The sequence below is a fragment of the Natator depressus genome, chromosome 5 (genome assembly GCF_965152275.1).
Source record: "Natator depressus isolate rNatDep1 chromosome 5, rNatDep2.hap1, whole genome shotgun sequence".
Lineage (NCBI taxonomy): Eukaryota > Metazoa > Chordata > Testudines > Cheloniidae > Natator > Natator depressus.
In genome coordinates this window covers 117,918,796-117,931,568 of record NC_134238.1, presented here as the reverse complement: position 1 = coordinate 117,931,568, position 12,773 = coordinate 117,918,796, and the positions used below count along the sequence as shown (strand labels likewise).

The following is a 12,773-nucleotide window of genomic DNA, read 5'->3' as shown; positions in this document are numbered from 1 at the left end:
ACAGCAATGTGATGACCGTCCTCCCACCCACTACGGAGGGGGACAGGAGTGCCCTATTCCGCACTGAATGGCGTAACCCACCATTCCCCAGCCCCCACGGTGGCAGGTTAGATTTTTTTTAAAACTGACTTCAAAGAAATCCAAACAGCTGCCCCCGTTTCAGCAACCTTTGTGTGAATCAGAAGGCTGGACCTTGTTTATCATTTCCCATCATATTGGCGTGTGAATTCACATTTAGCTACATCCCACTGACAAAAAATCTGAAGCAGCTTATTACCTGAAATATATTGTACTCATGGAAAGATTGTGCCTAGTTCTAGCCTGAAGGGACAATAGCAGATTAAAAAAAAGTCATGGACCAAATCTTTAGCTAGTGTAAAGGGGAAGTAGAGAGGGACTGAGAGGAAGAGTCTGTTTGAGAGTTGGGGGTGGGAAACTGGCAGCCTACAGGAGAAAAGAGATTGGAAGGAAGAGACTGTATGCATGAGGCAATGTGGGATCGTAGAGTCTTTCCACAGTTAGTCATCTCCACCACCAGGAACTACTCCAGTCCCCAAGTTAGATGAATTTTGTGACTTTTCTAAGCAGAATGCAGCCAAACCATACCAAACAAGCTATGGAGGCCTTGAAATATGTATAGAATATTGCCCAAAGGAGTTTCAGTCAAAGCCACTATCTTTTATTTTTGAAAAAAATATGTTGATTAGATGCAAACCAGGCACCTAGAGGTGAAAACCCAACTGGTTAATCACCTCGTAGGAAACCTACCCACTGCTATTAAAAATAATCACGTAAATGTGAGAATGAGACCCAGACATGACAACCTCTGGAGAAGCCTCAGGAGAGACTACACAGCATACAGCCATATTCTTCAATTTCCTGTTCTTGCTTTATGTATAGGATCATACACACTCTCACACCTAATAGGCGAAGAGTCCATCCACTAAGAGTCTGCTACCGGATGCTTTAGAAGAGGAAGGCATAAAACCTTCATAATAAACCTAACTGTGCATTGCTGTGAAAATGTCTCCCTGACCCCATCTGGAGATCAGTTTGTGCCCTGAAGCACAAGGATTGCTAGCTTTCGCAACAGACAGCGTGTCTAACTAATGTAACTATGATGCTATTCTTATTCATGCAGGGCCGCATTTTGGCTCTTGCGGTGAGAAGCACGCTATGGGAGGACTGAGAGGGAGGTGTGATGCCAAAGTGGCAGTCCCCTAAAGCATTTTGCCCAATCGCAGCTGTACACAGAGAGGGAGAACTGGGAAGGAGCCCACTGAGCAGTGGTACTTACGGTGAAAGGCACAGCATGCATTCTCCCTGTCGCTGCCTCTGTGTGCCATCGGGCCTCAGAGCCCTTTAAGATGACGAGCCTTTACTAGCCAAACAGTCCAGCGCTCAAGGGCACGCTGGGGATATAGTTTGGCTGCCTCCTATGTCAGCATGCTTGGAGGGAAGACAAAGTACTCCCTTCTTTGCTGTCCCCCACAAGTGCATCTATATAGGGGCAGCCAGCCACACTTTGGTCCATAAGCACATCTTCCTTTCTGAAGTTACTACGTCTCATTTGTCTTATTATTTAATGTTAGCATGAGCTTTACTTATTGATGCCATTGGTATACATGGTGCTGAATATCCTTCAGCCCTGAGTTCCACAAGATAATTATATGGCACTCCCAAGTATGTTCTGTTTGAGTACTATATGCTATTTGAGTACAGCATATCAGATAGCATGGCCCAGGTCCTCACAGGGACTTAAACTCCGAAATTCCATTGAAATCAAGGGAAGTTAACTAAATAAACTTGAGGATCTGACCCTGATTTATTCAGTGTGGCCGATTCTCCCACACTTGTTCACCTTGAGTAGCACTATGCCCATGTTGCAATCAAAGTGGCTATTTGTGTAGTGACGTACTACTCCACATGAGTATGGGGATGAGAATCTGCCTTTATGTGAGGGATTAAAAAACCCTTGGTAAAGCAATAAAGTAGCCCCTCTTAGCAATGTTGTGCATCAATCCTTCAAGTGCTGCTCCTTTAAACATAATCTTCCCTTGTATTTTAGTAACCAGATTTATTTCAGAGCAAAGTACAAATAAGCCCGCATCGTACTACGTGAGCACAGACTTTTTTATCCACAATCTCAAAAAGTCTTGAGTGTTGCTCTATACGTGTAGTTGTCCCTTATTCATAGCTAGGGCCTGATTCCTGCAAATACTTGTACACTTGAATAGCCCTGTTGAACTCAGTGGGAATAATCAGGTGCCTACAGTGATTTACATGTTTTTGCAAAATCAGAAGCTAGATTTGTAACTGCTATTACATATACGAGTATGAATGGGCATCTGTGAGTTAATGGGCTGGATCCTGAAGACTCTCTGCATGCAGACAACACATTAACATTAACAGGAGTTTTAGGCATGGGACGGTTGCAAAATTGGGCTCCAGGTTTGCTAACTATTGGTCTAATCCAGTGCCTACTGACATCAATGGGAGAGTTTTTGATGTCCATAAGCACTGGATTATAGCCATTATGAGAAAATAAATATCTTTGAAACCATTTTATTACTTATTTAGAATTAAATAAAAATCCTCCCAGAGAATATGGAAAACAAAACTTCAAATGTTTTAGAAAAACAGACACTAAGATTTTTTTTCAAAACTTAAAGTTTCCAAGGTCGCGTTTACCTTCCAGGAACACAAAACTAAATGTACCCAAGTTAATCTTTCAGTTGCTCTGGGTTTTATCAGGCCCGTCGACAGCAACTCTGGGCCCCAGGGCAGAACAGTCAGTGGGCCCCCACGCACGCACAAGCCACATCCACGCAGACGCGGTCCGCCTGACATTTGGGCGGTTCTGCGCCTGTGCTGGCTCGTGCCCAGTGAGCTGCCGGCTGTGCTGATGGGCGTGCTCTTCTGGCATGGCCAGGGCTTCCACATGCCGGCCTGGTTGGGTTGCTAACTGTCTAATTGCGAAAACCCAAAGACCCTTGCCCTGCCCCCGTCCCGCCCCTTCACTGAGGCCACGCCATCTGCTCACTCCATCTCCCCTCCCTCTCTTGATCGCTCTTCCCCCACCCTCACTCACTTTCACCAGGCTGGGGCAGGGGGTTGGGGTGCGGGAGGGGGTGTGGGGTGCAGGCTCTGGGAGGGAGTTTGGGTGCGGGAGGGGGTCAGGGCGTTGGCGCTTACCTCGGGCGGCTCCCGAAAGTATCTGGCAGACCCCTCTGGCAACGTCTCCAGCCCATGGGAGTTGTGGAGTAGGCGCTTGGGGTGGGGGGGCAGCGCAACAGAGACCCCCTGCCCCGTCCAGGGGCTGTAGGGCTGTTCTGCTGCTTCTGGGAGCAGCGTGGAGTGAGGGCGGGCAGAAAGCCTGCCTTAGCTCCATTGCGTTGCCAGCGGTGACAGCCGGGGGCCCCAAGGCCCTTTTAAATCTCCTGGGCCCCTGGGCAGTTGCCCTCTTTGCCCCCCCATCGGCGGGCCTGCTCAGATTATCCAAATGTTAATACTCCTGTCACACACCCTTCTTCTTGGGTTACAGATGGACCTGATCTAAAACTCTGCATTTGGACACACTGAGGAAGTCTGAATCCAGACCCAAACTTTCACAGTAAATGCTCTCTTTACAATGGACAAAGCAAAAACCCTGAAGACAAATATTCTTGAGCATCGGAGAGATTGTTATCTGGATCTCTGCCCAAGATCTGACGAATTCAGATCAGTGTCAAATTTCAATAATTTGAATAATTTATACTAGGGTATCTGATTTGGTGTCATTTACCTGGATTTAACATTTTAGGGTGTAGATATAGTTTATAATTATTTCTTTCAGTGGAATTACATGCCTATCAAGAACTCTCTTGGTTCTTCTGTCATTTAGGCCCAGATCTTCCAAGACTTTAAGTACCTAAATACCTTTGAGGGCTGGGCCTTGGTGACAGCAATAAAGGCTATTTGTACAGAGATGCAGACAGGGGATTTTTGATGATAAAAATACTATTGAGTGTATCTGAACTGTGTCTCTTGTCTGCTGTTCAGATTTAATTTTGGCCTTTTTGTTTTAGAACCTAAAATAACTCGTCCTCCTGTAAATGTAAAAATAATAGAAGGCTTAAAGGCTGTTCTTCCTTGCACTACAATGGGGAATCCCAAACCTTCTGTCTCTTGGATCAAGGGAGAAACTGTTCTAAAGGTGAGTAGAGAATGAAATTAAAGTATCACTTGCATGCTAAAAATATGTCGACATAATCAGTCCAAGTATTTGTAAATTCTGCCAGAGAAGCATTTAAAGAGACACAGATGTCATGTTGAAAATGTCAAAACAAGATTTTTATTTAGGGGTAATTCTACCGGTATAGAATTTTTTTTTTGGAATTTCTCTATCTCATTTTTCAATTAATAGTAGATCTGAACTAATATAACCCAAAAAGAGTTTGTGAGTCTAATTGTGAATAAAATGTACTCATCTGCTTTGCAGATATTCATTCACAAGCCTTTTGAAGTTATTATTCCCTTATTTGTAAAAAATTGGGTGAGTGAATGGCTTGAACAGTACGAACTGAACTTATTGGACTGGAGGCTCTAGATATAAATTCCTTAATTCATAAGTCTTGTTCAAAGGTGAACATTTACTTCTAGCACTGTTAAAAGGTATTTTGGAATTCACTTAACAATTCCTGTAGGAAAGTCCACATTTGTAAATGAAAGTTTCTAATTGTTTGACGCAACACATTAAAGTCTATTCATTTTTCCATTTCCCAACTCCCACCTTCCCATCTCTGGCAGGAAAATGCTCGGATTGCTGTTCTGGAATCAGGGAGTTTAAGGATCCATAATGTTCAAAGAGAAGATGAAGGACATTACCGCTGTGTAGCAAAGAACAGCCTGGGCACAGCCTATTCGAAACCTGTCACAATGGAGGTGGAAGGTGAGTGACCCTCATACCCAGACTATCAGCATTTAAAGATCTTTCAGTCATAACACGATCCAATTTCCAGTGAAAGAAATGGGACCTACATTTTGTTATTCAAAAGCGTATGTTAAAGCGGGTGCAAAAGGCTAGAGAAGGGCAAGCAAAGAAAAACTCAGGTTGAGAGCATTGGCTCCGTGTCCAGGAGTGAAGAAAAAGCAAAGGAAATGCAAATCAGCAAGTATGTTTTCCCGTTGCTTGCTGATGGTGAAAGTGATGATTTATGAGGGCCAGCTCCTGCAGACCCTTTGACTTCAGTGGGAATTTTGGCTATGTAAAGACTACCGGATTTGCCTTACAGAGAAATAAGTAATTGATGTATCTCCCCTTTCTTTGTCTAGCCATTCCCATATATTGGTTTGTAAAGCCTCACTGCGATTCTACCCTATATCTTTCTAGCTTGGCCAGGGTGGGGAATGTTGGCGCTCCAGATTGATTCCGGAAAGCGGGCTGCTGGAAAGTGCTCACTCAGGGCTGTCTTCAGTTCAAAATGTTGCAGCACTGCTTCTGAGCTTACTATAAAGGATTGCAGCATGATTATTATTACTGCCATTTCCATCCTTTTCTCCTGTTTTTTATTTGAATTGATTGAGTCTTTAGGAATACAGAACAGTTCTCTTCAAGGAACAGTTCTTTGTACATTTTCCTCCTGCTCAATTGGACACCGGATTGATTTTGTTTGTTGTGGTGTTTAGTTACTCGTATACAGGGTGTTTTCCCTCTGGTATAAATTATCACCGATTTCAGTGTGCTGAAAGCAATAGACTGCAGTAGAGAGAGATTGAAAAAGCTAATAACATTCTGATTTCTTGGATACTATAACGAAAGTTAGGTCAAGCAGTGCTTTATGATGGTCAGTGGTGGAGGAAGGATTAATCCAATGGTTGAGCCAATTTGCATTTCCCATTCTGAATGGAACCCCCATGCTGCAAAGGGGCTGTCCATTTTTCCAGTAACTCTAGTTTTGGGGCTGCGTGGTTTTGATCAGTGCAGGCTATATCATGGTTTTCATCAGGGGAGGCTATATTTAGCTTTATGATGACATTTTCCCATATATAGGGTGCAGTCCTACTCCCAAACTCCCACTGACCTCATTGGGAGCAGGATGTGGCCCATTGCACGGAATTACAAGTTAATGTAGGTTTGTTGTTTGCTTAGCAAACACATTTGCAATTAAGATTTCACCGGACAAGTTGTTTGTATATCAAAAGATCTTGCAGTACACTGAATCAGAGATAAAAGTGTTTTCTTATAACTAGAGATCCAGACTGCCGCAGGGTTCATATCTGGCGTTTTGGTCTGAAACCATGACAGACATGTGGCCACCCAACACATTTGGATCTAGGTCTAAATTTCTCCAGTGTTTGGGGCTGATTGGTTTGGGCCCATTGTAGAGATAAAGTCCATGAGGGCCTGTGAAGAATTAATTGATTCCAGGAACACAGTGCCATTCAGTGGAACTTCCCCTACAGGGCAGGACCAACCTGTTTTAAGTTTTAAAGCTCCAGGACCGTAGGAGCCAGCTGCGGAGTCTAAATCTGTGTTGGGACTGCACCAAAATTTGGGGTGCTTGGATTATATTTTGTTTTGTGCCTGTTAATTCAACCAGTGGAGAATTAATCAGCAAAATCACATTGCAAAGAACTCTGCATACATCCAATCGCTAAAACAAGAAAAAATAGTGGTTAATTAATTAATGAAAGCTCAGTGCTCGTGCACAAACTATTCCTTCATATCCCATTAATGTATGTTATACTAACAAAGTAATGCTGTTCATTACTCTTGCTTTGGTTCTTCTGACCAGGTACCCATATAATATACCTCATTTCAGGGTAGGGTTGCCAACTTTCTACTCCGACAAAACCGAACACCACGCCCCGCCCCTGCCCTGCCCCTCCTCTGAGGTCCCACCCTGCCACTTCTCCAAGACCACGCCCACTCCGCCCCCCCATCACTCTTTCTCCCCACCCTCACTCACTCGCTCATTTTCACCGGTCTGGGGCAGGGGGTTGGGGTGTGTGTGGGGGTGAGGGGTCCTGCTGGTGTGGGGCCGAGGATGAGGGATTTAGGGTGCAGGAGGGGGCTCCAGGCTGGGACCGAGGGATTCGGAGGGCAGGAGGGGGAACAGGGCTGGGACAGGGGGTTGGGGTGCTGGAGGGAGTGCAGGCTCCGGCTGGGGGTGTGGGCTCTGGGGTGGAGCTGGGGATGAGGGGCTTGGGATGCAGGAGGGTGCTCTGGGCTGGGACTGAGGGGTTCAAGATGCGGGAGGGGGATCAGGGCTGGGGGAGGGGTTTGGGGCACGGGGGGTGTGAGGGCTCTGGCTGCGTGTGCAGGCTCTGGGGTGGGGCTAGGGATGAGGGGTTTTGGATGCAGGACGTGGCTCCAGGCTAGGGCCGAGGGGTTTGGAGGGCAGGAAGGGAAACAGGGCTGGGGCAGGAGGCTGGAGCAATGGAGGGGGTCATGTGTGCAGGCTCCAGGTGGCGCTTACCTCAAGCAATTCCCGGAAGCAGTGGCATGTCCCCACTCTGGTTCCTAGGTGGAGGCACGTTCCAGGTGGCTCTGTGCACTGACCCGTCCACAGGCGCCGCCCCTAAAGCTCCCATTGACCATGGTTCCCACCCAATGGGAGCTGCAGAGCTGGCGCCTGGGGCGGGGGCAGCGTGCGTAGCCCCAGGACTGCCCCATGCATAGGAGCCGGAGGGGGGACATGCCGCTGCTTCGGGAGCCGCGTGGAGCCAAGGTAGGCAGGGAGCCTGCTTTAGCCCCAGTGCGCTGCCGACCAGACTTTTACCAATCCAATCAGCACCGGCCGCCAGGGTCCCTTTTCGACTGGTCATTCTGGTAGAAAACCGGACACCTGGCAACCCTATTTCAGGCCTTAGTTTTGTTTTACTTTTCAGCTACCAAAATCTGAAAATAAAAATCCTGCAGTGCATAAGAATCTGTTTCTCATTCCAGTGTTTGGGTGTAACTCCAGCAAACATTAACAAGAGTTGCGTGTGCACAGACCACACCTCCTTAAGCATTCAGTAGACTGATTTATGGCCTGGCCCACACACTAGTTGTCACTATTTTTAGTATTTTCCCCAGATGTCACAATTTTAAAATAGCTTCAGGTGAATAATAATCTAAAATGGCATGGTGCAGGCAATCAGTCCTCAACTAGGTTATTTGGGTGTATTCACTACAGTCCATTGGAGCTTATGTAAGAAAACTAATGGAAATACTTTTTCTAGATTACCTTTCCTTAACAGAAATAAAATAGTTTTTCTTAGCTGATATCTTGATACAACCATTCACTGAAATTACTGGACTGTATATTATTCATTAATATTAAAATGTAGTTACCGAGAATGATTGGAATACTATCAACATTTAATCCCAGAACAAATGCACATTCCAAAAGTAATACAAATATGTTTAATACCATGCTAAATATAGATCATGCAGGTCCTGATTTTGAAAAGAGGCTCCTCTTGAGCTTCTAATTTTATGGGTTCAGTATTGGGCCTGGAATTAGTTTCAGGCACAACTCGCAACATATAAATTTCTAACTGCTTGAGGGATTAATCTAATGCCCATTGAATTCAATGGGAGTATTTATTGCTTAAAGTTAGGCACATCCTTAAGTACCCCGCTGAATCAGCACCAAGGAACATCAGGTTCTCAAAGTTGCAGAAAACTTTTAGTGCTGGATGGTTAAATAATTAAATTAAATTAAAACTGAAAACACTATGTTCTTTGCACTTCCATGTTCGGGGGCATGAGCCGATGTGAATTTAGAGCCTGATTCTGCCCCCAATGGAATGAATGACAATGGATAGAGTTGGTCAAAAAATACCAAATATATTTTGCAAGAAATGTAAAATAAAACTATTATTTCTAAAAATAACCTATGCAGTTTTTTCTGTTTCTTGACACAAACCAGAACCTAACCCTCCCCCCCACCCCAAAATGTTGGTTTCTAATTTTTTGTCAGCCTCCCTCCCGCAAAATAATGATTTTGCCACCTCTCCTCCCCCGCGTTGTTAATTTTTTGGCCTATTTTCATCAAAAACATTTCAGCGAAGAAAGTCAGCCAGCTGTAAAGTAGGATAAGGGCCTAAATGAGGTAGAGTTCCTCTGGAACCCTTCCTCATTCTATCTGTGCCTTACTGCATAGCCTGTGCATCTTCAGTGCAACCCACTTTTACTTTGCAGGTGAAATACCTCCCTCTTCAAGTCAATAGGACTTTTTCTGTTAATTTCAGTGGGGCCAGCATTTCACCCATACTTTTTATAAAAATGACTAAAAAACCCAGATCATTTGCACTGTGCTTGCAAGAACTCCCCACCCCAAAATCAAAGGCAAGTCAAACTAGTTTTCACCAGAACACACAAAGGTATTTTTCCTTTCTAAGGACTAGCTTGCTGTCAAATTTCAGCTTTCTTCCCCCGGACATTTCAGCACTAGACATATTCAAAAAATGTTTGAAGAAGATTTTTTTTTATGAGATAAAAAGTCTGGTTTTTTTAATTTATTTTTCTTATTTTCAAAACTGGCTGAACAGTTCTCACTCAAACTTTTGAAGAATAATCCACCTGCCTTCTGAATCCAAGCCCCCCAAGGATCAAACTTTCCTAAAGTTATTGAACCACTAAATACAGATCTTTAGAATGGAAATGCTTATGGAACCTTAGCAATAGCTCTTGCTACTTCTCCGACTACAGTATAAATATATTTTGATAGATAATGAATGCATTGCTTTCAGTAGCAGAATAAACTAATGCATGTATAATACAAAATAACATGTTACATGTCTTGTACATAGCTTGAAAACCCTGATTCAGGCACTGATTATAACTTATTTCATTGGGCCAGATTCTGCAGTCATTTACACTAGCATAAATCCAAACTAGTTACATTTAAATAAATGGAGATTTCCAGATTTACATTTATGCAACTGAAAGCAGAATTTGGCTCACTGACTTCAGATGAAATTAATTGTGCTGATTTTTAGTTGAAGAATTTCACAAAATTTGAAATTCATCCTAGTTTATAGCACTGGGTGAATAAGAGGGAAGAATGTTAACTGAATAATTTGTTTGAAAAATACCATGAAATTGGACAAATAAGTAATTCCACAAATGTTATTCTGCTGGCTCTGATACTCCTGTGGATGTTGTGCCATCAGGATTAGTGTACAGCCATACATCTGGTTCATCAGAACACAATTCAGTAGCTTTCATAATAGTTGGAGATTGACTAATGATAAGCAATGATGGAATTCCCATGGAACTGCATGGTACATCCACAAGAACACGCAGGATTTGAATCGTGAATCATGCTAATACAATGAATGATCACATTCAGATCCAAAGGCTCCAGCTGGAATACTCAGTACAGGCACGCAAATCAGTTCACTAAAGTGGGGCTTGCAGAATTCAACCTCCCCTTCCGCCCCGCCACCCAACTTGAAGGAAAACATCTAGATGCAGCAAAAGCTGTAGGGATGGGTTTGAACAAAGGAGATACAGGAATTAATCTTCTCTGGTGGGGGGAGGGTGGGAAGGAACACAAGTGACAAGCATTTGTTAGGAGAGTGTTGGAAGTAACAATGCTAAATAAACTGAAATAGTAACTAGAAGGGCAGAAACTATTTTTACAATTTGAGCATGGCCAGTAGTAATAAAATCATGCTGCAAGGGGGCTGGAATGTGATGGTGTCTCTCTTTAGAGACGTCATGACACACTGGAGCTTATTTTTATGGTTTCATTCCAGGGATAGTAGCGATGGTCCCAAAGGAGAATCTCAGTTTCAAACAGCCCAGAACGTTGAGGGGCTCTACATGCATACGCAGGCATTGCGTCCTTGCGTGCATGGCTTTCTCATTTATATCAGTGCAGATTGAGGGCAGGGCATGGCCCTCAGTTTTGTCAAGAACGCAATCCTTAACCCTTTTCTGATAATTGGATAAACGTGGCGCTTGCATAGGCCAAAAAAATTGTTAAAAAATGTAATATTCACCTGCCTCTTCCTTTATTTGTTGTGCAGTCCTGGATGTGACAAATGCAACAGAAGTATTTGCAGACTATGTGTGCTATATTCTCAGTGATTGCACTATTAATATTTGCAGTGATACTTTTCCAGGCATCAGTCCTAAATTGCTGATTCAGCTAATAGGGCGGGTCCAGAAATCAATGGGGATCCACCAAGCATAAATGTAGCCCTTTCTATGAAAAGTATGCATTGAAGTTGGCCAGCAAAAATATTTTTATGAAAAATAAATCCCTCTAAAGACTTTCCACCTCATGTTCTGGTTATCTTATAAAACGAGATGCTGATAGTTGATATTCATAGAATACATGACATCTGCTGTAAATAATAGCCGATGTGGCAACACCAAAATGGAGCAGTATAGTTACTTTGGTGGATTCAGGCCAGGGCCAGCTTATCACATCATCTGGGCCACATATTGTGACAGAACCTCCTGCTCCTAAATTGTTGCCATCTTCTGCTTTCAGTAGACCACAGGATCTGCTGCCACTCAGAGCCATGCTCCCTGCTCTGTCTGATCTCTGTATGTCTCAGAGACTTTTCATCATTGGTTCTCAGCCCAAAAGACCCAGAGACAGACTGTGGCCTCTGATGAGATTGTTTTGCTTTGCCCGATGTAACAAAGAAACCTTAAAGCTGCCAATACAGCGCAGCACAGAAGATCTCCGGCGGTACAGAGTGGCATGGTCATCCTGTGTGTGTCAGAGCATGCTACATTTCAACAATTCCCAGCTGATCTAGTGGTCCCCAGAAATTGCAGCAAGCCAGAATACATTTGGGTAGCCCAAAGGCTGCTTTAATTTACACCAGAAACCAAACTAGTTCCATCTGCCCTGAGTATCAGGGGGCACTGTGGTGATGAATATACCTCCTTTCCTTCCCTCACCCCAGGTCCCATGCCGCGTGGACCAAAGAATCAGGATCACATGGGTTGTAGGGGCTGTTGGACCTTTTTTTCTTTCCCAGGCCATGGATGGAGAGGAAGGACTCCCTTGGTCCCACACAATGTAGGGAGATGTAGACAGAAAGAGCAACAGGAACTTTCTTTTTATTTTTGCAAGGACGTTTTAGGTCAGGCTATTTGAGTTGATCCAGGCCTCATTTGGGTTTAATCCATTCCTGTCTGTAAAGCCATTTTAGTCCCATATTTCTGGAATTAATGGTGCACTCACATGTTCAAATAAATTCAACAAATTAAAAAAAAAACGCTTGGTCATTTTAATCTTTAAAAATGATGAGTCATCCGTAGAGCTGCAGGATTTGAACCTTTTGCATTACAGAAGTAAACCTAGTATGATAGATATAGCCACTTAGCTAGTGCATCTGCTAATTACACATTCAGAACAGCCATCCTTGCATTTGGTATGGCTGTTGTTACATTTTTTGAATATCATTTTCTGTACAGATTCAAAATCCTCTAGGGAAAAATAAGTATCTCTTTAGACACACAGAGAAGGTATAAAGAGAAGATGGTTCAAGTACTCTGCCCTTGTGCTGTATATCTCGCACTCTAAAAAAAATTTCCCAACATGAAAAAAACAAAAGCCTAAGGACTCAATACAGTGTTGAAGTAACTGTTTACAGAAGTATCTGTCTAATCTATCTATCTATCTGTTGTATTTTTATATTGGGCCAATTTATTTTTACAGTATATGCTGAGCACTGCCTGTGAAGAGAGTATTTCCTTGAAAACAAATTAATGTTTAAAATGCCTGAACGATGTACCCGTGCTTAACCCAAACTGCCTCCCATATCTTCTCGGG

At 43.5% G+C, this 12,773-nt stretch overlaps 1 protein-coding gene across 1 annotated transcript in view; it reads left to right on the top strand.

Moving 5' to 3' along the window:
* Positions 1 to 12,773, top strand: part of MUSK (muscle associated receptor tyrosine kinase) — an 84,970-nt gene that overhangs the window by 15,512 nt on the left and 56,685 nt on the right. The window contains exons 4-5 of the mRNA XM_074952110.1: positions 4,068 to 4,195; positions 4,789 to 4,930. Of these exons, the coding sequence (XP_074808211.1) occupies positions 4,068 to 4,195; positions 4,789 to 4,930 (270 nt within the window). The remainder of the gene's footprint in view (positions 1 to 4,067; positions 4,196 to 4,788; positions 4,931 to 12,773) is intronic.